The following is a 27,357-nucleotide window of genomic DNA, read 5'->3' as shown; positions in this document are numbered from 1 at the left end:
GACAGTGATATTAGGAGAAAATATTGCCGGCTTGGCAATCATATTAGATGTTATGAACGTTAGAGTGATATAATTTGGACGTTGTTTGACAGATCGAATGGTGACTTACTCGATCCTTTGATGCAGCTGTGTTGACCTTCTGGATTTTTATTGTTTAAAAAACACTCTCCACCCGCCCCGATTTCCGGTATACCTGGTATACAACACGCCCATCCCGCCCCACAATGATATGTACACCACCCTGTTTTGCCGCCACACTTGTTGTAACACCCGTCAGTTTCGTAGGAATATTTCGCTGTGCAGAATTCGGTTGTTGATGCTTTGTCGAAGGTGGTCGAATCCGAACGTTTTTTGAAGACCACCTAGGATTAAAGTGAAAAGTCAAAGAATTTTACAAAAGTTGTTTGAGTTAAGAATCTGATTTCTTTGTCCCTTGAGGATATAAGCGTTCCCAGCTGACAAAACAACGTTGTTTTAACGTTCAAATAATGTTATTTGGACGTTATGAATGTCACATGGACGTCGTTTTGTCGTTGTGTGCCAACTGGGTTATAATAAGGAAAAAATTGACTTACGCTCACACAAGGGCTATCATCGGTTTTCAGGGTTCCCTTCTGGTCTGTAGTTTTGTTGTTTGTCTCGGTAGAGTACAAAGTACAATTCTGCATATCATCAAGAACAGAGAAATCACAATTTTCATCTTTCTCACATAACAAAACACACTCAGTTACCATGTAAACACCAGCTACCATTTTGATTTTTGTTCCGCTGAACGATTTTGCGTTTCGTATGTATCGTGTCGTCTGGCTCGATGCAGCCGAAACCGTTTCTTGGCCACTGTTAGGGCCAGGTGTTTGGCCCTGGGTAATAGTGGTTGTGGTTGACAACGATGAAGCACTGATTGTGTAGGCAACGATAATTGGAAAGAACCTAAAAAGTTGATGTTTTGGGTTTTAAGCCTAAAGTAGATATGTTCTTAAAGTGTTCTTTAGATTTCAATATTTTGTGAACCGTTTGATCCAATTTTGCAATTTTGCAATATTATTTTAATACTTATATGTATTCCTACAGAGACATGATGAACATCTAAAATACTTCATTCGCCAATTCATGATATTCATGATGTAATGTTTTCTACAGAAAGACCCCGGTTTTTGCTAGTAGTGGCAAATTTTATACAACTTTGGTCTAGTTTAAATGTGCTGCCACTACTGGCTAAAACCGGGGTATTTCCGTAGAAAACATTACTCCTAAAATTCCTAAAATTCCTAAAATAAGTCAAAACTCCTAAAATCCTCCTAAAATGCAGCAAATTCTCCTAAATTCATAAAATCTGAAAACTTTATCAAACACGGTAGCTGATTTTGTTTGTATATTTGTATAATCAGACAGGAAACTAAGATTTTTTCCTCAATAAAGTCAAAACAAACTAAGAGCAAGCTACCTGACCTTGAAACAACATGTTTAAAATATATTTTTGCACTGAAATATTTGAAACAAAATAATGTCAAATTTGTACCGTGGTTTCGTAAACAAGGCAAACTGTATTCAAAGTACCATAGAAATGGATGAGTTAGGCATTAGAGCGTAAGTTTTTGTGGATTTGGTACTGTGGCAGAAAGTATCAGTCAGGACTAAGTCACTTCAAGATGCCTTTTGTTAATATTTTTGATCTTGTAAGTTAGCAGTAAGTATGACTGGTAATTTAGCCATATTGAGAGAATTTCTTTTAGAACAAATAATACTTTACGTAAAGTAATTTTATTTTTGTTACATTATTTCAGTCTTCCTGTGGGTGATATTTTCTGATTGCTATGACTTCAGGTCGATTTTAGAAATTTATTTCCTAAATTTTCCTAAAATCCTCCTAAAAAATTTAAAATTTGGCCAAAATCCTCCTACAATTTGTCCTAAAATTTATATATTCAGGCGTAGGATCCCTGACATTACGTCATGAATATCATGAATTGGAGATTTTCCGTGCAAATATGGAACTGTTTGATCCAATATTATTTTATTACTTATATAATGTATTCCTACAGAGACATGACGAACATCTAAAATACTTCATTCGCCGTGTAAATATGGAAAAAACTCTCCCTCCGATTAATAATCATCAACAAGCCTCATTGTTTTTGGGATGAGCTGGAGTTTTTATAAGATACTTCAATAATTGGTCATTTGAAGTAATAAAAATGACGCGTTCTTTAGAAAAAAGTGACAAAATTGTTTTGTTACAAGTTAACGACCAACCGAATCAAGTAAGAGCTTGTAAAAGCTCCAACTTGTTCTATTGTTTTATAATAGACTTACTTGAAAAGATAAAACATTTTTTCTTTCTTCAGTTGGTGGTCATTCACTATTTTTCCCACCTTATATAGTTAACTCTCTAATTCGATCGAACCTCTACAATTCGAATCTTTCTGTAATCTGAAATAAATAAATATGTAAATATAAATAAAGTAGTTTTAGGTTAGTCCTCTATTACTTGAGGAGAAATAAAGAACTAACCTACAATTGCTTCATTTTTTGAAGTTTTGCTCGAACTTTTGGAATTTATGTATTTATTTCACTGTAATTTGAGCTAAAACATTGGTCCCCTTGGCTGGAATTAGTGTAAAATGGTCTCTATAATCTGAAGAAAAGACCTTGATCGAATTAGAGAGAGGCAGCTGTAACATACGAATATGAAATTAACTCTCCTCCATTTTGGATAACTAAATGGTTGGACAGAATGAACAATTTCACTTTCTTCGAACTACAACTATTGCCATAATATTTGACACAAAAAGTATTTCCCTGCAAAAATTTTAAAACCGCAAGTAGTCTTCAAGTGCCTTAGCGCTCAGGGTTAGAAAGTAGAGTTTTTTAAATTAGGAGTTTTAACATGAAACTTAAGACAGCAGGATCTGAGGATTAAAAAGCTTGTGAATTGTCCGACTAGGAGCCATTATACCCCTCCCAAATCGAAATAATTCGATTAGATAAAGTAGGGAGTCTGGAAATGTCATTCTCGCCCGAACTTTAAATTCTGCAGAACACTAAAATATGTTAACATATTCTGACCATGATTTGTAGCTCTTTCGTGTAAATGAAAATGATTTTTACAGATGTTGTAAGACTTGCAAGTGAAATTATTTCCAAGTACAATTTTTCTTCAATCTTGAATTTAATAAATACTGCAGAGATTGTTTTAAAACAGAACGCAACGGGAAATTCGGAAGTATTATTGTGACTGATTTTCTTTTCATTATAAATATGATATAAATTATTTAATTCAAAATTGGAAATATTTATTATTAAATCAAAAAGATACCAATTTATACAATCCAATGTAATATGTAACAATAATAACGTTGGTTATATGATTTTATCGGTGATCCAAAAAAAATCTTCAATCTGATTGGTTAAGAAGAGTACAATATATCTTGTATTTTACATGTACAAAATATAAATTGACGAAAAGATGTTGTTGCATTGTAGCGGTAGAAGCAACCTAACGTCACTTTGCTACAAAAGTGCAGCCCTTCGCTTTCTTTCAACACAAAAAGTGCATTTTTTGGGTGACCGATAAACCAGTTATCAGACATTTTTTGCTCGTACAATATGGAAATATTTCACTCGGATTTTCCGTGTATTTTCTTCGCCTAAAGGCTCGGAAAATATTGCACGGGAAAATCTTGGAAATTTTTCTCATATTGTACTTGCAGCTGTCCGATTACTATTACATAACAAGAGCTGTGTGGGGACAAGACTGTTGTGTCTCTTACAGTACGTTTAGCTATTTTTAAACTGCCAGTTCAGTTCCAATTCAAATGTAATGAAATTTAAATATTCTTACTAATCAAGCAAATCAAGTTCCTAAAACTCGAAAACACTAATTTGGGGTAACTCTCGGACGGAAATTTTGTATACGATTAGCATCACCTATATCAAAACATATCAGAGGGGATGTGTGCAGCCTACCCGCCTGTCTCTTGCATTCAGATGTTCGTCTTTCTGCCATAGGGGGGGAGGGGTAGACGCTTTTGGTAGGTGACTTAGAATAGGTGCGGTTCTTAGACATTTAACTAATTTTCTTTGCATTGTAAGCGTCTCATTTTGAGACCCAAATTTTTTTTTCCAAACATACATGGTAATTTTTGAATCGTGTGCTTTCTGCTGCTTTACTATCCCCCATCTTATCTGGTAGTGGTAGTAAGGTATTCCTTTCCAATGACACCAATATAAAGACTTTTTCAATCTCTTCCAATTGAAATTACTAATCTTCACTCGATATAGTCTTAGTGGATCAAACGCTGTCTTAGGGCAGATAATCGGTCGTCTACACGTCCTTTTTATAAAATTTGTACTAGTAATAACATGGTTTAGAGGGTGATTTGGGATTAATAAACCCGAGGTTCATTGAAAACATTTCAAAATAGCCCGAACGTAGTGAGAAACTTATAAAAACATTCGAAACTATAAAAAAACATTCGACTGACACTCTTATTTTGATTGGCTTAAAAATTTCGTACGATATTTTGTTAACCAATCAAAATATCGTACGATAAAAAGCGGAGCTATTACGGATTTATCGCCCCGCTCGTCCTTTACAAATCTAAGCTAAATGTAATCAACCATATAATTTATCCTATAAGAATATTATATGATGAAGTTGGCCAAAGAATCCACTACATGTTAAATCAAAGTTAAAGTTAAATTAAAGTTGGATCCTTCCTATAACTGACAAATAATATTATAACAAAAGCGTGCGTGTGAGGACCAATGCAAAAAATTGATCGTCGTCTTAAAGGTGCTGTTTCAAACTAACTCTATACTGTTTGCTTACTCATCAATATTGAATTGACACAGATGTGGAGCAATATTGGTTGAAGAAAAGAACGAAGAAAAAACTATTTTTTGTTTATGCAGCACGAAATCGAACGCAATATAACTATAGGGAGACACTGGCCTGATATGCGATGAGAACACTTATGTAAAACTAAAACTTTTAATAGTTTTTTATTTGGCAGACGAAATTGCCCCTGCTCTCCATGCTCGGTTCTAAGCAAGCGTGTTTTTGACGGATTCTGCCAAACCATTCGACAGTGTTATTCCCGGAATTGAAATCGATCCATGCTTTCTCAGAACACGATGGTCTAGAAATGAAAAGAAAGATTATGACCTAGAAATGAGAAAAACTGTTTTTATGATATAGTGGAGTCTCCATAATTCGAATACGCACGTGGGAAATTTCGAGATATAGAGTAGGGTTTTATAAGGCATTGTTATGTAACTGAATGGAGGAGAAAACTTGTTCAAGTTTTAAGGAAACATTCGAGTTAAGGGGACTTCACTGTATCATGAAAAATGGAGTATCCATTGAACTTCTAAAACTCGTCACTTAAGTTAGAAATACCTCATAAACCCGCTATCACTAACAGTTCCGAAACACTGTGCGAATGTCAAAATTTGAAACATCAAAAATGAAGACGTTCCCATACAAAGCAAAACAGATCGAAACTTTCTCGCTCCACTATTTTCATCGGAGTGGAACTGCTCCGTTTCGTTGCACTAAAACGTTCTGAAATCAGTATGCGCACTTTCTATACATAACAAATTTTTCATCGGAACGGAACTGCTCCATTTCGTTCCTTCCAAAACGTTTCCCAAGTTAGTATAAACACTTCATATTCGCAACAATTACCCTAGCGGACCGATACCAAACCGTAACATCTAAAAATGGTCTGGTAGGACTTACATTTCAAAGTTCCACGCATTGCCGTTGTAAGCCCCCTTATCATCATCATCGTCCACCCAATGCCAATGGTCAGCTCCTTTTTTCTTTTTGTAACCCACCAAGTAGTAACCATCTTTTTCCACGCTGAAATGAATCAAATTGTTGAAACACATCAATAGATCTTATCGGAGTTTTTGATTTTTCTAAAAAAGGATGCATTGTTGTGGGATTGTTTCGGGGGTATTACAATAGAAATCTCTTAGGAATTTCTTGCTATAGACTATAGATATTTTACGCAGATCCACGCTTTTTTTATAAGAGCCAGTAAATGATAGTTCAGACTGGACTGTTTCTTAATTTTTTGAAACTTTCAGGCTTGAATGCTCTGACAAAGTTCTTAGAAATGGGATAAAATTTGTTGAAATTAGTTAAAATTTGTTGAAATTAGTTAAAATCAGTCCTTTTGTATTGATTTCTACAATCTGAGGCTCCGATTGTTCCTGATCTGTTCTTAGGCGTTGGCCATTTTTTCAGTCTTGTGTTCTTATAAAATCTTTCTTATAAAAAAGATATGTTAGCTCAGTAACTAAGTAAGTTGCAACTAGTTGATTTTAAATTTAAAATTAGTGCAAGCAACCAGTCTATTTCCGTATGAAAGATTACGACATAAATATCAAGATAACGGCATAAATATTAAGATTACGGCATGAATATCAAGATTACGGCATGAATATTAAGATTACGGCATGAATATCAAGATTACAGCATAAATATTAAGATTACGGCATGAATATCAAGATTACGTCATGAATATCAAAATTACGGCATGAATACCAAGATTACGGCATGAATATTGAGATTACGGCATGAATATCAAGATTACGGCACGATTATCAAGATTACAGCATGAATATCAAGATCTTACGGCATGAATATCAAATTTTTACGGCATGAATATCAAGTTTACGTCTTGAATATCAAGATTACGGCATGAATATCAAGACTCCGGCATGAATATCAAGATTACGGCATGACTATCGAGATTTTACGTCTTGAATATCAAGATTACGTCATGAATATCAAAGTTTTACGGCATGAATATCAAGATTACGACATGAATACAAGAAATGGTGGAAACTCACTGATTCTCCATATGGTTGTTGATGTAGTCAAGTTCGCGCGGCGATTCGATGCTTACTAGGTCACCGCCAACAGTACTGCATTTGTGTCTGGCTTTACTGAAACCCCTTTTGAAGCCAACGAAAACATACGTCTTGTTTCCCAGTTCCCCGTATGCTACGAAATGATAAAAAAATAGCTTGGTTATTTTGAATTTTTCGATTATGATTTTTTGTGAAATATGAGTAATAGTAACTTATTTTTTTCTATTAGGGTAAGCTTAAAATCTAAAAATTGACAAGTGTTATGCCCTTGACATTTTGACAAGTGATAGATATGGATAACAAAATATCGGTTCGGCCACCTGTCCGTTTGGTATTTTACAGACCCGTATGTAAATTTGTTGAAAGTCATGTATTGGGTGATCGGATCAGTCAATTTGAATGGTATTTGTTTTCTGAGGCTGATTTGTTTAACATAATCACAAATAATTAATATAAAAAATTCTGTCCAATTAGTTTTAAGTACTTTGCAGACCAGTCTGTAATATTCACGTTGACCTCTCATCCCCCACCGAATCTCAACGCTGACCCCTCATCCCCCACCACCGAATCTTAACGTTGACCCCTCATCCCCCACAGAATCTCAACGTTGACCCCTCATCCCCCGCCGATTTTCAACGTTGACCTCTCATCCCCCACCGAATCTCAACGTTGACTCCTAATCCCCCACCGAATCTCAACGTTGACCCCTCATCCCCCACCGAATCTCAAAAACTACAAGCGCTTCCGAGTTGAAATGTGATAGATATTGACCACTGAAACATCTTGTTTTGTTGGTATTTTACAGAACGGTCCGTATTTTACCCAAAATGCTCCCGAAAAAAGGAGGGGACATAAAATCTTAAAAAATATTGTCACCCAATAGTGCAGTCCACGAAATGAAATCCCCGCAAAATTTTATCCCATTACACGCTATAAGAATATCAGAGTGAAAATTGGCCAAATCGTAAGAATACCCTAAGAATACCCTAAGAATGGGTAGAAGAATTTCACAGAATTTGATAAGAATGCATTCAATTTGTATTTGGTTAACAGAAAAAACTGCTTCCTTTATTAGAGATAAATTTAAACTTTGAGGTAGAAATGTAATTTTAGCTCCAAATGTTCATTCAAAAGTCCAAAACTCTCAAAATGGTCATTTCTCGTGTTTGTAAAAAAGTCAAGTCTGAAAAAGTAAGAATACGTTAAGAATATTTCACCCTCAATTTTGGCAATTTCTTAAGAATACTTGACCCTCATTCAAAGTATACTATTCTTATAAAAAAAACGTGTATTAAAAAGTATAAATAAAAAGTGAAATGCTTACTGACACCCAACATACACTTGTGGTTGCCATCATATCCATTATTTAAAATAGCACATTCTCCTTCATCGCCTTGCTCTGGTATGTGCGCCCTACAACACGCCTTGTTAACGCCACAATATTTTGTACACCACCCTGTTTTGCCACCACACTTGTTGTAACACCCGTCAGTTTCGTAGGAATATTTTGCTGTGCAGAATTTGGTTGTTGATGCTTTGTCGAAGGTGGTCGAATCCGAACGCTTTTTGAAAGCAACCTAAAGTGTGGAAACAGCTAACTCTCGCTAATTCGAATCTTTCTCTGTAATTCGAACTAACGTCAAGTCCCCGTCAATAAGAAGTTCTCTTAACAAAACCTTACAGATTTTTAAAACATTTTACGTCACCTTGTACAATAATGTATTTAGTGTATCTTTTTTGAATTTCATTTACTTTTTTAACATCTAGCACTGAAGATGGTTTTAACGAAAAGCTTTTACTGAAAATAAAAATAAAACTTGTTATTTTTCTTACCAAGCATAAAAATGTTCTTAAAAACATGTTTTTATTTTGACCAATTCGTGAGTATTTTTTGACTATTTTCCTAAGAAAAAGGGTTTTTTTGTGGCCACAAAGCCCTAAAATGTTCTTAACTTGTTCTTGACATTTGGGTCATCGAAGCAAAAATGTTCTTATATAGTTTGTTCTTATAAAAAAACGTGCACTCCGCTTTCAAAAAAATACACTACATGTTTTTTATAAGAACAAACTATGTAACAACATAAGTCTTCGATGGCCAAAAGATTAAGTACAACTTAGAACATTTTACTAAGGCTTTGTGAACTCTAAAACACCCAATTTCTTAAGAAATTGCTTCAAAATGCTCACAAAATGGTGAAAATCTTTATCCTTGAAACTCAAAAAGTTAAGAACATTGGAAGACTTTAAAAATTTTGGACGTTCTTATAAAAAACGTATATCAGTCTGAAAAGCAAGGTACGCAGGTAAAGAATAGCTATTTTCATATTGTGCTAGGTTAAAAATTTCAAGAGAGTTAAGGCTTAAGTGAAGTTTTTTCGCGTTAGTGCAATGCAACATGCTCCATCCCACCAATACAAGAAAAAAGTGCGTGTCTCATGGTTTCTTTTTTTGTTTAATTGGACAAAAAGTGAGGGAAATACTCAAAAGACTCGCTGATTTTGTCCCTGGGACAAAAGTGAGAGAAACAACAAATGTTATTAAAAGAAAAATGGGGTGGAGACACGTGAAAGTGTTTCAGGTTGGTGAGATGGAGCATGTTGCATTGCGCCAACGCCTTTAAAATGTGATATTTTTTCACTTACACTTGAGCACACCATCTGCGTGTCCGTACCAACATTTATGTCTGTAGTATTCTGGTCTGTAGTTTTGTTGTTTGTCTCGGTAGAGTACAATATACAATTCTGCATATCATCAAGAACAGAGAAATCACAATTTTCATCTTTCTCGCACAACAAAACACACTCAGTTACCATGTAAACACCAGCTACCATTTTGATTTTTGTTCCACTGAAGGATTTTGCGCTTCGCAGATACAATTCGGTAGTCTTGTTGTTGATTGAAACTTCAGTCTGGGCAACAGACCCTGGTATTGGTGGAGCTCCAGACCCTGGTATTGGTGGAGCTCCAGACCCTGGTATTGGTGGATCTCCAAACCCTGGGATTGGTGGAGCTCCAGCGTTAGCGGACCCACATTTTAAGCTGATGAATATTGCAATGAGAATTATATGGTTTAATATAGGGACCATGAAACCATCCATTTTACTATCCATTTTACTTGATGCTACTAGATCTTTTTTTTCACTTTCAACAGATTCAAAACTTAAATACACCTTTTCGACCGTATATATGCCAATTGCTGCGCGGGCATTTTTTGTCCGCCTTATCCCACTTAAACCGTCCCAGTCCTTTTTCGCACCTATAGACAATAGAAAAATGTGTCAAAAAAGGATTGGATCGAGTTTAGTGGGATAAAAGTGACACGCACCTGACCGCGCGACTACGGTCGAAAAGGTATTGACCCTTGCTCTTGTAGTTAGTATCAATTTTACATTTTTTGACTCAATTTACTAATTCTTGAATATGTTTTACATGTTTTCAATATATACCCCGATTGCAATAAATAATTTAAACGCTTAATTTTTTAAACTCTCAAGTGTTGTGTACACTAACAAGATTGTTCGGTTCTCTTGAAAAAAAGATATCTTTCATCAACAAATTTTTATCTTACTTATTTCAAGAAATTTATATTTCATGTGAAATTTTTTTTCGCCCTCGGAAGCCTGGTTTGTTTAATTCATCCTTGGCTATAATATTTTGATAAACTTAATAGGTATTATGGAAAATATAATTTTTAAAACTGCGCGCTAACAAACGGAGAAACAACGTTTTCTGATTACAAATTTCTTTCACATCGAGTGTTTTCATTTTATAAGTAATAACTTTCACTGGCAGAGAGAGAGAGAGAGCTTTTCCAAATTTGTAATTAATTACAAATATCCAAATTGATTTGAAAGGGATCTCTTCAATTATTCTTTCTAATAAGCACCCCTGTTTCACAGCCCCGGTGGAACTTTTTTTTTAGTGGGGATAAAAATCCCTATCGAAATCTTAATGGGGATAGAAATTTTATCGTTCCAAGGTTAGAAAATCCACTGGGGATGGTTTTAGAGTGCAATTTTTAAACATGGATTTTGAGTGGGGATGAAATCAAAGCTAATTTCCCAGTGAGGCTGAAATCCCAGGGTATTTTGCCACCGGAGATCAAATCTTTGCCAAATTTTCCAGTGAGGATGGGGTCCCGGTGGGTCTGTGACACAGGGATGTTCATAAATACAAGTTTAATATACAGGGTGTCCCGAGAAAAAAGTTCTGTGTCCGAAAAAAGGACTAAGTACAAGTAGAGCTTTTAAAATTATCAAAGAAAAGTTTCATAAAATGCTCATTAGAAGGCACCCTAATGTCGATAACCCCCTCCTTATCATGACATTTCTTATAAGGGCCTTCCCTTAAAAAGATTAATAAGATAATACTTGGTATAAATTGGTTTAAGTGAATCGACTCTTCTCTAAAATAATATCCGGATTCTCAAAAAATCTACAAAATAACAATTATGGTATATAAAACCCATATCACTGTATTTCACGGATTATCAACGAACCCAGTCCATCATACTCAAGTCAAAGCTCGAGAATGGACCATTACAGTAAAATCAGAATGTGCTGTCCAATTTTTACATTTTAAGTGACCCCGTGCGACCCCACACTGAAATTCTGCATTCTAATTAATTTTCTTCTTCATTCGTTGACAGCCGATCGATGTTATGGACAGACCTAGTGTTTATCATGCCACCGTCGTCATCTTCCTCGAATTCTTCGCTTGGGGATTGTTAACATCGCCTTCAATTACCGTAAGTTGATTTTTGTTATAAATAAGGGACGGTAGCAAAACCAATGTAATAGACACTGGTAAGTGTGGTCGTTGGTTTTTATATCTTCTTCGTAACCCTCAAAGAATTGATAAGAATTCTTTGCTTGGGGATAGTTAACATCGCCTTCAATTACCGTAAGTTGGTTTTGTTAATGAAAATTCGGTAAACCTTTTGTCAGAAGTTGAATTAGTCTATATTTTATGTAGATATTTTACGACAGTCTTTCGATTGTGGTGAGCCGCCACCAGCCGGATTGGCTATCTATGAACTGAAGATGGGGAACATTGGAAGGTGTGGGGGATTCGAACTAGGAACCCCTGGTTTCGGACACTGAGGCCTTAACCACTCAGCCATCGCTGCTTTGAAACTGACAATTCTCTGTATCTTTCTTCATAGGTCTTGGCGGAAACATTTCCAGAAAACACTTTCCTGATGAATGGTATCATCCAAGGAATAAAGGTATGTCCACACCATCATCATTACATCACAAATGGATTAAATTTCACGGTTTTAATGTATTTTGTCGTTATTCGGGAAAATTTTTTCTCCCGAAAAGTTTATATTCCAAAATTGACTAAAACCCATATACGGAAATGAAAAGAAATTGGGTGAAAAAGAGGCCGATTCGCGGAATTTTGTTGATGTGAAATATATTTAGTTTCGTGCTTCGAGAAAAAAAAGTTTATGGTTTTGGACTGCAACTTTTTCCATTAAATTTCAAATGATGAAATCAAAATCAACCTGCCAGTGGGGATAAAATTGTAGGGTATTTTTCTCACAGGGGAAGAGATTTTGGCCGAATTTTCCAGTCCACCGGGTCTGTGACACAGGGTTATCTTAAAAGAGCTTTTCGAAATAACATATAGCTTGTCCCAGACGGGTGCACATTTTTCTCGAGATTTTCGAAAAGATGCGACATCAAGAAACCGCGTGATAGAAGTAGGGTCAAATAACATGATAATAATATGATTTTATGCTTTTTTTTTTTAGGGTTTCCTCTCTTTCCTGTCGGCGCCATTGATCGGTGCCCTATCAGACGTTTGGGGACGAAAGTCATTTTTACTACTGACTGTTTTTTTCACATGTGTTCCCATACCACTGTTGAGATTCAACCCATGGTAAGACTTTCAAAGCCTTGTCTGTAATCCCGGACAAAAGGTTGTAGACTTTTCAAAATTGAAAAAGAAATTCTCTGAAATGGCCAAAATTCCTCTCCCTATCCCTTCAATGTTGAAGTAGTAATCTTGCTTTGATCGTCCCACGACATAACCACAACTTACACCAAAACAACATTGAAGGGAGCGGATTTTTCTACAAACCTTTTGTCCGGGATTGTGGCAAGGTTCGACATATTTGCCAGAGATGTGTCGGCATAAAAGTAGATTCTCGCTTATTCGAACTTCTATTATTCGAATCTTTCTATAATTCGAACTTATAATAAAGAGTTACACAATATCTTTGTTTCAAACTCAGAGTTTCATGAGATACGTTAAACTTATTTTCAATCCCGGCCAAGAAGAAACCCTCTTGATATACTCCGTGTAATTCGAAAAAATAAGATTCCCTGTTCGATTTGAATAAGCGAGAGTATCGTATCGACTAGTGACCACAGTGTATTCCGTCGTTTCAACCCGAATCTATCATTTATAATTCGTTAATTCTTGACAATCTATTTTTGTTTATTTTTGCAGGTGGTTCTTCGCATGTTTATCAATCTCTGGGACGTTTTCGGTCACTTTTTCCATCGTCTTCGCTTACGTAGCTGACTGTACGGATAAATCAGACAGAAGTCACGCTTATGGACTGGTGAGCTACACGACTTTTTTCATCATAACAATTTTATAAGAACACAAGGCTGAAAAATGGCCAAAACCCTAGAACAAATTAAGAACAATTCTAAACCTCAGATTCCAGAAATTACTTAGAAAGTACTGATTTTACCAAATTTTAAACTCATTTCAAGTTTTTAAGTAGATAAACTGAGCGTGTTAAAAAATATCTTAAAGAACATTTAAGCCTGAAAATTTCAAAAAATTGAGAACAACCCAGCATGGAACAAAATTTACTTGTTCTTAAAAAAAAGCTTGTATTCAATTTAATTTTTTTATTTATCTTTTATTTATCTTTTATCGACCGCCGGAGGCGGTTTCTTTCATAGTGGTACGCTAATCTCGTTTTGCCTTGGCTCATTACTTTGTCTGCCATTTACTTTCGGTTTTTTTAACTAGATTACCCAGGTGTTTCTCTTTTTTTTCGCTGAATGTCTTTTATTCGGAATTGAATAATCGAGACATGAAAAATGACTATATTGTAATCTGTTTTCAATGAATAATCTAAAATGTACTGGAGATGACATGTAGGCGTTAATAATGTGCACCCGCTCTTTCGCGAGCGTGATGCGTGATGGAAGGCGGTCGTTTCAGTGTGGTTTAGATCCACACTGTGACCTAGTTTAACATACTTCGGGCTCCATATTGCACAATGGTTCTTATCCCTTAAAATATTAAATTAATAAATAATGTTATTAAAAAAAAGTTTATAAAACAAAACAAATTTGTCGGAAAAATCGACCAAAATACGAAGCAATTGTCACAGAAACGTTAGAGTAAGCTAGACGTAAGTTATGAAAAAAGCTCCATGTGAAATGATGAAAGCAAGATAGAATTTGAAAATTGTTCAAATATAACTCTACATACATACAAAAATACTATATACTAAATATAGTCACCTAGCATAATCTAAATATTAGTCTATGGTAAGAAAAATTAAGATTTAGTGATTCATCAATCAAACTAAACAAGCCTTTCAAATAAAACTTGAAATTTAAGAGTCAGTTTTTTTAAGAGCGGGGCAGGTCCAATAGTTTGAAACTTAAATTTTTTTCATTTTTGGATATGTTTTTAAGTACAACGAATGAAGTAAAATCCCAAAATATGTTGGTCTGAAAATCCATAATGGCGGATTTATGCCAATTTGAAGTTTTTGACATTTTTGGGCATTGCACTTAAAAAAAGTTTTTTGATATAGAACCATGCTTTCTCAAATAAAAATGAGGAATTGGTTTTTGGTGATTCTGAAACTATGGCCAGTAAACTATACAGTTTTCAAAAAAAATCAAAATTCTCAAAATGGTAGCTGGAGTTATAACGTCACAAAAACACTACAAATTTGATTTTAGGGGTATTTTAGAGCCATCTGACCTGTCCCAGGGAAGTTTGTTACTGCTCAAAATAATAATTTCTGGTAGTTCAGTCCCTTGTCTATCCATTTGAAGTGATTGCGATAAAAAATGATCCTACTGGCCCCTAGAGGCCCGGAAAGCCAATTAGGTCTCAAGAAAGTATCAACTTTAGCCCAATTCTCCTTGAAATCCCAACATTGTCTGACCTCTAACTCTTCTGTTCCTGAAAGACAACCGCCTGGTCTCTTAGGATCAAAAGAGAAACCTATGTGATCTCCTACCATAAATTTTTAATCTTGATTTAAAATTTTTCTTAACATCGCTCGAAAAATGACTAAAATTTGGGATATTTTGGTCCATTGGCAAACTTCAAAGGGGTCTAGATCACTGACTTTGTTATAATATAAGGGCTATGATGAATCTTTAATATAAAAACAATGAAACTAGGTGAAAAAAGTTGTCAAAATGTCCTTTTTTGGGCAAAAAAGGCTTTTTTTTCAATTTTTTGACTAGAGCTGAGGTCATTCCATTGCAGCCAGTAATTGGCAGTTAGAAAATAAATTTCATCTGAACATCATGATTCCTCATCACATTCCAGAAAGGTTTCTAGGAAAATCAAATATGGTACTGTTTGGAAGTTTATAGAAGCTGAAATTTCACTCAAAGGCAGCTTCTAACTCCCCTGACCCCCTTAATTTTGTAAAATTGACCTTAAAGTACATTTTTGGCTGAAATTTTTGCCAAAAATGAGTATCCATTGATACTTGATTCTTGATTTTGTGAAAGCATCCTATAGATAGTGCAACAATTTATCAGAAGTTGGAACCTTTTCCTTTGTTTTAAAGATTAGGGCTAGCTCAAAGTCCGTCTTAACTCTAAAATCCTAAAAATCTTGACAATGCTGCTCAAAACAACAATTTTTGCTCAAGATTGAACAGAAAAGGAGCCCCCTAAGACAATGAAATCTTGGTTTTTAGAAAGTTTCATGGGGATAGTACAAACTTTCATCAAGATCTTTACCTCCTGATCTACCATTTAAGGATCAAGTCTGTCAAAATGTGCTTCTAAACTCTCAAATCTTCAAAGGTAAACTTTACCAACCCCATAAAACAATTTTGCTATTAACCTGTTTATGCTCTTAAATGCAGTTAAATGAGCCCAAAGTTCAAATTATCCAAAGAGAAGGAAATGTTTAGGAATATTTTGTACTTTTGGACTGATCTCTAAGTATTTAAGGGTAGAAAGGTTGATGGCAAAGTTTCTTAGTTTCAAACTATTGGAACTGCCCCAAACTGCCCCATTCTTAAAAAAACTGGCGCTTAATATTTGAATGAAGAAAGTAATCTTTATTTTTATTCTCAATTTCAGGTTTCAGCTACATTTGCAGCAAGCCTCATCACAAGCCCAGCATTGGGCGCTTACCTTGGTACCGTATATTCCGACTCTGTGGTGGTCGCCTTGGCAACAGCTATCGCTCTATTGGATATGTTATTCATCTTGGTTTGTGTTCCTGAATCTCTTCCTGAAAGATTGAGACCAGTATCGTGGGGCAAGTCCATTCCGTGGGAAAAAGCTGACCCCTTTAGTGTAAGTTTTATTCTTGAACTTTATAAGAACTTTGCTAGTCAAAACATTAAGATTCCTTTCGTGTAATTGTTATTCTTCTTGCACATTGTTTTATTCTTGAGCTCTAAGGCTTCGCTGGTCAAAACATTAAGAACAAGTTAAGAACATTTAAGATTCCTTCAGTGTAAGTTTTATTCTAGAGCTCATTGTTTTAAGAAGTAAACTTTATAAGAACATAAGGCTTTGCTGGTCAAAACATTAAGAATTAGTTCAGAACATTTAAGACCCCTTTAGTGTAAGTTTTATTCTTAAGCTCAGTTGTTTTTTTATAAGAAGTAAACTTTATAAGAACATAAGACTTCGCTGGTCAAAACATTAAGATTCCTTTAGTGTAATTGTTATTCTTCTTGCACATTGTTTTATTCTTGAGCTCTAAGGCTTCGCTGGTCAAAACATTAAGAACAAGTTAAGAACATTTAAGATTCCTTCAGTGTAAGTTTTATTCTAGAGCTCATTGTTTTAAGAAGTAAACTTTATAAGAACATAAGGCTTTGCTGGTCAAAACATTAAGAATTAGTTCAGAACATTTAAGACCCCTTTAGTGTAAGTTTTGTTCTTAAGCTCAGTTGTTTTTTATAAGAAGTAAACTTTATAAGAACATAAGGCTTCGCTTGTCAAAACATTAAGAACAAGTTAAGAAAATTTAAGACCCCTTTAGTGTAAGTGTTTTTCTAGAGCTCAGTTGTTTTTTATAAGAAGTAAACCTTATAAGAACATAAGGCTTCGCTGGTCAAAATATTAAGAACAAGTTAAGAACATTTAAGACCCCTTTAGTGTAAGTTTTATTCTTGTCACACGTTGTTTTTTATAAGAAGTAAACTTTATAAGAACATAAGGCTTCGCTGCTCAAAACATTTAGAATAAGTTAAGAACATTTAAGACTCCTTTAGTGTAAGTTTTATTCTAGTGCTCAGTTGTTTTTTTATAAGAAGTAAACTTTATAAGAACATAAGGCTTCGCTGCTCAAAACATTTAGAATAAGTTAAGAACATTTAAGACTCCTTTAGTGTAAGTTTTATTCTAGTGCTCAGTTGTTTTTTTATAAGAAGTAAACTTTATAAGAACATAAGGCTTCGCTGGTCAAAACATTAAGAACAAGTTAAGAACATTTAAGACCCCTTTAGTGTAAGTGTTATTCTTAAGCTCAGTTGTTTTTTTATAAGAAGTAACCTTTATAAGAACATAAGGCTTCGCTGGTCAAAACATTAAGAACAAGTTCAGAACATTTAAGACCCCTTTAGTGTAAGTTTTATTCTTGTCACACGTTGCTTTTTTATAAGAAGTAACCTTTATAAGAACATAAGGCTTTGCTGGTCAAAACATTAAGAATTAGTTCAGAACATTTAAGACCCCTTTAGTGTAAGTTTTATTCTTGTCACACGTTGTTTTTTTATAAGAAGTAAACTTTGTAAGAACATAAGGCTTCGCTGCTCAAAACATTAAGAACAAGTTAAGAACATTTAAGACTCCTTTAGTGTAAGTTTTATTCTTGTCACACGTTGCTTTTTATAAGAAGTAAACTTTGTAAGAACAAAATGCTTCGCTGCTCAAAACATTAAGAACAAGTTAAGAACATTTAAGACTCCTTTAGTGTAAGTGTTATTCTAGAGCTCAGTTGTTTTTTTATAAGAAGTAAACTTTATAAGAACATAAAGCTTCGCTGGTCAAAACATTAAGAACAAGTTAAGAACATTTAATACTCCTTTAGTGTAAGTTTTATTCTAGAGCTCATTGTTTTTTTATAAGTTTTATATAACTTTGTAAGAACATTACCCTTCGATGGTCAAAGCATTGAGAACAAGTTAAGTACATTTAAGACTCCTTTAGTGTAAGTTTTATTCTAGAGCTCATTGTTTTTTTATAAGTTTTATATAACTTTATAAGAACATAAGGCTTCGCTGTTCAAAACATTAAGAACAAGTTAAGAACATTTAAGACTCCTTTAGTGTAAGTGTTATTCTTAAGCTCAGTTGTTTTTTATAAGAAGTAAACTTTATAAGAACATAAAGCTTCGCTGGTCAAAACATTAAGAACAAGTTAAGAACATTTAAGACTCCTTTAGTGTAAGTGTTATTCTAGAGCTCAGTTGTTTTTTTATAAGAAGTAAACTTTATAAGAACATAAAGCTTCGCTGGTCAAAACATTAAGAACAAGTTAAGAACATTTAATACTCCTTTAGTGTAAGTTTTATTCTAGAGCTCATTGTTTTTTTATAAGTTTTATATAACTTTGTAAGAACATTACCCTTCGATGGTCAAAGCATTGAGAACAAGTTAAGTACATTTAAGACTCCTTTAGTGTAAGTTTTATTCTAGAGCTCATTGTTTTTTTATAAGTTTTATATAACTTTATAAGAACATAAGGCTTCGCTGTTCAAAACATTAAGAACAAGTTAAGAACATTTAAGACTCCTTTAGTGTAAGTGCTATTCTTAAGCTCAGTTGTTTTTTATAAGAAGTAAACTTTATAAGAACATAAAGCTTCGCTGGTCAAAACATTAAGAACAAGTTAAGAACATTTAAGACTCCTTTAGTGTAAGTGTTATTCTAGAGCTCAGTTGTTTTTTTATAAGAAGTAAACTTTATAAGAACATAAAGCTTCGCTGGTCAAAACATTAAGAACAAGTTAAGAACATTTAAGACCCCTTTAGTGTAAGTTTTATTCTAGAGCTCATTGTTTTTTTATAAGTTTTATATAACTTTATAAGAACATAACGCTTCGCTGGTCAAAACATTAAGAATAAGTTCAGAACGTTTTAAGGATATGTGGACTCTAAATATAGATATAATAAAACCAAATAGTGAAAAATTATGATATCATGAAAATGAATATTTTAAAGAATATCTTTAGGCTTAAAACTCAAAAATTAGCCTATAGGAAGGCTTTTTCAAAATTTTAGATGTTCTTATAAAATGTACTTCCAATCTATTTAAGTTTCTGCTTCCTTGAACCTGTCAAGAGTTGTCTACGTTTGATGTCGCTCGAAACATAGCTTTGATTGAGTCTCGAAAATCTTTCATTCTCGTAAATTGTTGTACTCGCTCTGATTAAGTCTCGAAAATCTTTTATTCTCGTAAAGTTGTATTCGTTGGACGTTGCTCGAAACATAGCTTTGATTGAGTCTCGAAAATCTTTCATTCTCGTAATGCAGATTATTGGGTTGACGATAGCAGCCACGGGCATTGGTAGGTTGAAAAGAAATCTCATGGAAAGACTGGGTTGGAAAGTATGTTTTGCATAGTAAATCCTGATACTAAAATCTGTCACCATGAGGAAAAATATAACCGTAAGCTGTGTCAGAAGGATGAGTTTACACGTGCTCAAAGCGCGTTTTTCATTTTCTGCGTTTTGATTGGACGAGGCTGATACAATTGATTGGGTCTTACCATTTCCCCGCGTTTTTAACGCGTTCCAGACGCGGTTGTATATAATTGTAAGCCCCACTGTGACAACAAAACTCATTACGGTATTAACGATGAGAGTTGTTAGCTTGTCCAAGAAAAATAAAGTGATAGTCATTAAAGCTAGCACCCATACGATTCCAATGTAATACAAGAAGTGTTTGGTTGAGATGTTCCCTCGGTAGACGATCGGATCAGTTATTGCTTTGTACCGATCGTAAGATAAACATATCGTTGTGAAAAATCCGGCGTTTAGGATCGGGGTTCCTATATACGACACAAGGTTCAAAGTACGGAATAACTTCTGGTCATCAAACGCCAATGAAGCGTATGACGTCATCGGAAAGCATACAAAACTAGCTGCAAGGTCACACATACACAGATGAATTAACAAAAAATTGAACATTTTTCGAAGCCTTTTGAGAGGATCTTTGATAACTGCCGAAATAACCAATGTGTTTAAAACAATACTGATGATTGCCGCCAAACCGAAAATTGCTCCGATGGAATACTTGAATAAGTTGAAATTCATTTTATGAGCTCTACACAGCAGCGACGATGTCCTCTTATTTGTAGTTGGTTAAATTTTGCAGACGTCTTGTTGTTTCCAAAAATCAAAATAAAGCACAACAAAAATTTGAAAAACTCACCACACCAAATCAATTTTATCAAAATAGAATTTGTCAAATAGTGAAGACGTTTTTGTATCTAAGCATCGAAATAGAGCTCTCAAAGCACAAACGGCTTCTTTTTGTGAATTCTCTTAACGACAAATTCATTCTGTCGAGACAGAGTTCCAAATCACAAATATCTTCTCTTCTAAATGCTTAGCATAATGAGAATTAACTAGCCGGTACCCGGTGTCGCACGCTTGTTAAGCTGTAGCTGAACACATTGAATTAACTAGCCGGTACCCGGTGTCGCACGCTTGTTAAGCTGTAGCTGAACACATTAAAAGTCTTTCGGATGTTGAAGCTGGCTTAAAAGCACGGTCAAATAAAATCAAAGTTTGACCCTATCCCTCCCCGGTTGTCTTATCTTTTAACCATATTTGGATTGTGTACTTTCTCGGTGACGCGATTTTTTGTTAAAACTTGAGAGCAACATGGTAGAGGAGTGAAATGAATAAAATGATAATTCTTTCATGAAAAAGCAAAGAAGCCACAAGTGCAACTCTTTGTTTTTATCCAATAAAGAAAAATAAAATAAGACTATTCTGAATTGCTTTTTTTAAACCCTTGTCATAAATTTTTGAATTTAAACATGTAAAATCACGTACCCTTTCCGTGCCGCTGTCGGTGTATGCCGAAAAAAGAATTTACAATTTCTTTGCCAGTGTCGCCATTTGCCGACAACAAAGATCTGGACTTATTTGCCAGAGTTTTTTTTTAATGTTTATTGAAAGTTCGATGTTGAACTAGATTTCATTAAATAGCACAGTTGAATAATTTAAATATATTTCAAAGATGTTTTTCATAATTATACATATTTCAACTCAAAGAAAATAAAGTTGAATGTCGGCATTTGCCAAGATCTGGCAAATAGATCGAACCTTCATTTTTTTTACGTGGCAAATAGGTCACACCCTTAAAACATATAAATAGCAGTCAAAGGATTAACAGTATCGACCACTTGAATGTTTTTATATGAAGAAAGAGGTTGACTAATTTTTTTCTCTTGGTTTTTATCGCCCTTTGAATGCTGTTATTGCTCAACCAACTTTTATGTTTTGAGCCATGGTTTTGATATACAGGGTGTCCCTAATAAAAGTATCGAGTTTGAACATGCGATTGAGTAGAAAGTTTTAAGTGTGTATTGTCATTGCGTAACAATAAAAACATACTCTGCCTGTTTACAAATGCAACGAAATTACGATCATGAGAAAAACGCAACAATTAAAACATGTTAGTAAAGAATCGTATGTAAAACTATGAAAATAGTAAAAATGGAATGTATGGAACAATAAAAAAGTAAAACGAGGGAATTTGAATTTTTATTAATTTTGATTTTTAAAGACGTACATTTATGCAACAGGGGAATAGTAAAAGGGCTATTGATTAATTTATACGTTGTAACTACCTTTTGTAATGATCCTATGTGATGGAGAACGTTCTTATATTTTAGCGATAACACACACAAACTTTTTTACTCAATCGCATGTTCAAACTCGATACTTTTATTAGGGACACCCTGTACATTTGAAATGTTCTTTTCTATAAAAGGAATTTGTTTGCCCAATGTCATTAATAAATGCGATCGTTAAATACATTCGAAAATATTTCAAAAAAAAGAAAAGAGGAAAATAAAGGGTCGGGCAAACCTAGGCATTAAAATTAGAATTACTAAATGTAGACGGGTCTTAAGTTTCAAAACAAAGGCTGTATAAAGTCTAAACCAGGCTCTATCCGATCTGTCAATCAAAACAAACTTTTCGAGAACAAAAATATTGCTTGCGAAAACGAAAGTGATACACAGAAAGAAAACAGAAAACAGACATGCAGACTACGGATAATATGTAATATCATTGTTACGGGATAATATCAGTTTGTAACAACAACAATTCATCTCTTGCAATATCTTTAGCTTATTTTTTCTAGCATGCTAGACTAAGGTTATAGAAGATAAAATGGAATGTTTGTACAAGGTAATTTGATATAAACAAAATTGTGCTAGCTGTTTGTTTTTCCCCAACAAACCATTGCAAGATTTCACTTGCATACATTACTTCTTATTATGATACAAGCATTTAGAAGAGAAGCTATTTGTGGTTTTGGAACTCTGTTTTGATAAAATTAATTTGTCATTATGAGAATTCACATGACAAGCCGTTTGTGCTTTGAGAGCTCTATTTCGATGCTTAGATACAAAAACGTCTTCACTATTTGACAAATTCTATTTTGATAAAATTAATTTGCTGTGGTGAGAATTCACACGAGAAGCTGTTTGTGCTTTGGGAGCTCTCGTCTACAAAATTTAACCAACTACAAATAAGAGGACATCGTCGCTGCTGTGTAGAGCTCATAAAATGAATTTTCAACTTATTCAAGTATTCCATCGGAGCAATTTTCGGTTTCGTTTCGCAGCAATCATCAGTATTGTTTTAAACACATTGGTTATTTCGGCAGTTATCAAGGATCCTCTCAAAAGGCTTCGAAAAATGTTCAATTTTTTGTTAATTCATCTGTGTATGTGTGACCTTGCAGCTAGTTTTGTATGCTTTCCGATGACGTCATACGCTTCATTGGCGTTTGATGACCAGAAGTTATTCCGTACTTTGAACCTTGTGTCGTATATAGGAACCCCGATCCTAAACGCCGGATTTTTCACAACGATATGTTTATCTTACGATCGGTACAAAGCAATAACTGATCCGATCGTCTACCGAGGGAACATCTCAACAAAACACTTCTTGTATTACATTGGAATCGTATGGGTGCTAGCTTTGATGACTATCACTTTATTTTTCTTAGACAAGCTACCAACTCTCATCATCAATGCCGTAATTAGTCTTATTGTTACAGTAACGCTTTCGATTATATACAACCGCGTTCGAAACGCGTTAAAAACGCGGAGAAATGGTAACAACCAATCAGAATCCCTTATTGTATCGGCCTCGTCCAATCAAAACGCAGAAAATGAAAAACGCGCTTTGAGCACGTGTAAACTGATCTTTCTGACACAACTTATTGTCATCATTTTCATCATGGTTACAGATTTTTGCATTGGGATGTATTATACAAAACACACCATAAAAGACAAACTTTCCTTGAGATTTATTTTCTACTTACCAATGCCCGTGGCTACTATCGCCAACCCAATAATCTGCATTACGAGAATGAAAGATTTTCGAGATTCAATCAAAGCTATGTTTCGAGCAACATCCAACGAAGAAAACTCTTTACGAGAATGAAAGATTTTCGGCTGGTGGTATTCTTCATTTTTTTGGCCAATTTCATCATGGATATTCTTATAAAGTATATTCTTATCAAAAAGCGTGTATCTTAGGCACCAGAGAACAATTCACAAATTCATTATAATATAATTTATTTTGCAACACTTTTGACAAATATGTATACATAATGAACCAGGAGAAGTAGACTGGAATCGTTTATAATCCGTGTAATACAGTAGTATGGGTGTTATATGATAATACAGTAATTGTTTTGGGGTAATATCAGATTGTATAAATAACAATTCTATGTATTACAGTTTCTTTAGTTTTGACGCTCTTATTCTCTGGATAAATTCAGTTTTAGTAGACCACGTTTAGACCCATCGGTATGAATAAAATGCCGTCATATATAAACTTAATTTTTGCCCAAAAATAGGTGTGTTTGGTCATCAATCATTTTTTCGGCGTTCTCATGCGCCTAAGTTAAGTTAAGTCAGATTATATAATTTTTCCTATCAAAAACACCCGAAAAATCTGGAAGGAATTTGATCTCTGTTTTTCTATATTTTTTTAGTGATACACAGGGGTCAAATTCTAGTTTCTTCGGGCGTTTCCGATAGATAATCATCGATAAGTAATCTTGACTTATGCATATCAAAAATTGTTTGACAACTAGTGGGTTACATAAAAGGGTCCCGGTATGATGAAATACTTTCTACTGAAGATGAACCTGACTTAGGTTCATGCATATCACATGCCGACTATCATTCCTCTCCGATGGGAAATTGGCCCGCTCCTTTACGGCCCGGGGGCACTCATATGATCTGGCCTACATCATGTGCCGCGCTTAAGGGTGGGGTTTTTCAGCGTCCCAAAATGCACTCTAATTACAATTACAGCTGACAAGAATAATTTTCTTAGTTTTTCTTTGAAAAATTTCTTAAGCTTCTTCTTTCACGCAGATTTACAGCTGGGGAATATAGTGCACTATAAGGGTTGGGTAAATCAAGAGAAAATGCACTGAAAGTGTACCTACCGCCAATCCGCCATCACAGTATCAGATAATAGATCACTGTGGCTTAAATTCCATGACATTATGAAAATAATCATCGCAAAGTTTCCAAGAGAAGTTTTTAAGATTTGAAAAATGAGTTCTTCGTCTTTTCATTACAAAATCTACGGTAGATAATTATTATAGGGTTCCCTCTGGTAGTGCACTTTGTTGCGGCTAACAACAAGCAAATTTTCCTTTGTTTGACATCGGTTAGATACAGTCCACTCTCGCTAATTCGAACTTAAACGAGGAATGTTATTTGTTCGAAATACAGAGCGATTCGAACTATAGAAAGTATTTTATGAGGGTTTCTCCTTGACGGGAACTGGAAACAAGTTTGAATTATAGAAAATTCAAATAATAGAAGTTCGAATAAACAAGTGTTCACTGTATTATATTATATTTTCCTTTCTTTCTTACTTTCAGTCATTGCGGAAAGTTGGTAATGACCCAATGGTCTTGTTGTTATGTATCACAATCTTTCTGTCTTATTTGCCGGAAGCCGGACAATATTCATGCATCTTTCTCTATCTACAACATGTAAGTGACGCCCATAAGCCATTTTCAAAGTTGAAAGGAATCATGGGTAATTAGGACCACTGCGCTTTGGTAACGACTTTCTATCGGTCTATTTTTTTTTTCGTTATTGTGCGTCTGGCCAACGGGAAGCCGTTATGAAGACGCAATCAGTCCTGAATACCCATGATTCATTTCGACCTTGAAAAAAGGCTTTGGTAACGACTTTGTATCGGTCTCAAATTTTGTATATTTTTGCGTCTTGCTGTTATGATGACGCAATCTGTGCTGATTACTCATGATTCTTTCCGACCATGAAATAGCCTACGAGTCTACCTCTCCCACTCTTAAGCATCAATTTACCCATTTCATTTATCTTGGTCTCAATTTGAGCTCTGGTTAAGACGGTCCGCTATCTGCTAGTCTGCCCATTCCAATTGCAAATCAAACCGGGCAGGAAGTTTGCTGTCTCTAGAGTCAATGAATCGGCCGGCTTCTTTTGACGTCAATGCAATGACTTTTGTCAATCTTTTTCAAGCAAAGATTTTAACTATACTAACTTTTTACCAACCATTTGTCTATTCTAAGAATTGGAATTGGCAAAGCAAAAAGTCGACCGTCTAAACTAGAGCTATTCTCAACTTCAGTTGAGCTATAATCTGAGAATGTCTGTATGTATGTCTGTCTGTCTGTCTGTATGTATGTCCGTCCGAAAACTTTAGGGCAGGCTGGACACTTCAAAAAAGGTCGGATTTGGCTGAAATTTGGCACACTTGTTCCTTGGGTGAATATCTGGGGGTTTTTTTTTCATTTTTTGAAAATTTTGATTTTTGGGGCCTGGGGACGAGTTTTTCGCCAAAACGAGGCTAAAACTTTGGGGCAGCCTGGACACTTCAAAAAAGGTCGGATTTGGCTGAAATTTGGCACACTTGTTCCTTGGGTGAATATCTGTGGGTGTTTTTCTTTCATTTTTTGAAAATTTTGATTTTTTGGGGCCTGGGGACGAGTTTTTTTCACCAAAACGAGGCTGGCAGCCTGGACACTTCAAAAAAGGTCGGATTTGGCTGAAATTTGGCACACTTGTTCCTTGGATGAATATCTGTGGGTGTTTTTTTCATTTTTTGAAAATTTTGATTTTTGGGGCCTGGGGACGAGTTTTTTTTCACCAAAACGAGGCTGGCAGCCTGGACACTTCAAAAAAGGTCGGATTTGGCTGAAATTTGGCACACTTGTTCCTTGGGTGAATATCTGGGGGCGTTTTTTTCATTTTTTGAAAATTTTGATTTTTGGGGCCTGGGGACGAGTTTCAGCCAAAACGGACAAAGTATATTTGCTACCTAATACTAAATATTTGAAATGTTACAATTGGGCCTTTTAATAACGGGAAAATCTGAAGTTGAGCCCAGTGCGGTGCGCACGTTCGACTATTATAAAACAAGGCAAATTTTCTGATTGACGAGTATGGTTTTATAATGTCACTTACGGTCAAGAAAGTTGGTGTTTTCATATGTCTTGTCGACGATTTTTTGTTTGTTTTTTATTCGACATAATCTTTTGGCCATGTAGGTCAGCATCCATTTCACAATCTGAAGGTTATGGGCTCAAACCCCGTCACTGCCAGCTGGATTTGGGTGTCATCCGAGAAATCAAGTTCTAATGTGAATTATCCCTGTCCAGAAAATAGTTATAAAAATAAAAACTGTTTTTTTTTAATGGTTACTGGCATCAAAGAAGTGCTAATAATTCAAAAATAAGGTCTACTACTGCAAAGGGCGGGAAAATGTAATAAATTATTGAACAAGCATTAAATTACCACTTTTCTTTCCCGTTACAGACCATTGGTTTCAACCAACAAGAAGTCGCCATTTACATCGCCGTTGTCGGATTTTTGTCCGTCATTGTACAGGTAGGACGCCGTCATCTTCAAATGCCATTCATCTAGAATCAGTGCCGAAATATTTGGCACAAAAAGGGGAATTCCCTTAAAACTTTGTAAACCCAAGTGATCCCTAAGTGCTTTGAAGTACAGTTTAG

The 27,357-nt window shown here is 34.9% G+C and overlaps 3 protein-coding genes across 3 annotated transcripts in view; 1 reads left to right on the top strand and 2 right to left on the bottom strand.

Moving 5' to 3' along the window:
- Nucleotides 1-27,357, top strand: part of LOC136813655 (hippocampus abundant transcript 1 protein-like) — a 33,041-nt gene that overhangs the window by 4,630 nt on the left and 1,054 nt on the right. The window contains exons 2-8 of the mRNA XM_067070160.1: nucleotides 11,534-11,632; nucleotides 12,050-12,112; nucleotides 12,644-12,771; nucleotides 13,345-13,459; nucleotides 16,203-16,421; nucleotides 25,234-25,347; nucleotides 27,158-27,229. Of these exons, the coding sequence (XP_066926261.1) occupies nucleotides 11,534-11,632; nucleotides 12,050-12,112; nucleotides 12,644-12,771; nucleotides 13,345-13,459; nucleotides 16,203-16,421; nucleotides 25,234-25,347; nucleotides 27,158-27,229 (810 nt within the window). The remainder of the gene's footprint in view (nucleotides 1-11,533; nucleotides 11,633-12,049; nucleotides 12,113-12,643; nucleotides 12,772-13,344; nucleotides 13,460-16,202; nucleotides 16,422-25,233; nucleotides 25,348-27,157; nucleotides 27,230-27,357) is intronic.
- On the bottom strand, nucleotides 60-2,419 carry LOC136813752 (uncharacterized). The gene is made up of 3 exons (XM_067070250.1): nucleotides 2,314-2,419; nucleotides 576-930; nucleotides 60-362 (listed from the first exon to the last, which is right to left on the bottom strand). Exons 1-3 carry the CDS (start codon nucleotides 2,328-2,330, stop codon nucleotides 60-62), a joined length of 675 nt encoding a protein of 224 aa, XP_066926351.1. The 5' UTR covers nucleotides 2,331-2,419.
- On the bottom strand, nucleotides 3,317-10,113 carry LOC136813643 (uncharacterized). The gene is made up of 5 exons (XM_067070152.1): nucleotides 9,528-10,113; nucleotides 8,210-8,462; nucleotides 6,865-7,018; nucleotides 5,744-5,866; nucleotides 3,317-5,141 (listed from the first exon to the last, which is right to left on the bottom strand). The coding sequence occupies exons 1-5, from the start codon at nucleotides 9,993-9,995 to the stop codon at nucleotides 4,994-4,996; spliced, it is 1,146 nt and encodes a 381-aa protein (XP_066926253.1). The 5' UTR covers nucleotides 9,996-10,113; the 3' UTR covers nucleotides 3,317-4,993.

Source organism: Clytia hemisphaerica, unplaced genomic scaffold, assembly GCF_902728285.1.
Source record: "Clytia hemisphaerica strain Z4C2 unplaced genomic scaffold, Clytia hemisphaerica genome assembly, whole genome shotgun sequence".
Classification (NCBI taxonomy): Eukaryota; Metazoa; Cnidaria; class Hydrozoa; order Leptothecata; family Clytiidae; genus Clytia; species Clytia hemisphaerica.
The sequence above is the reverse complement of the archived record's forward strand: the minus strand, read 5'-3'. Positions and strand labels throughout refer to the sequence as shown.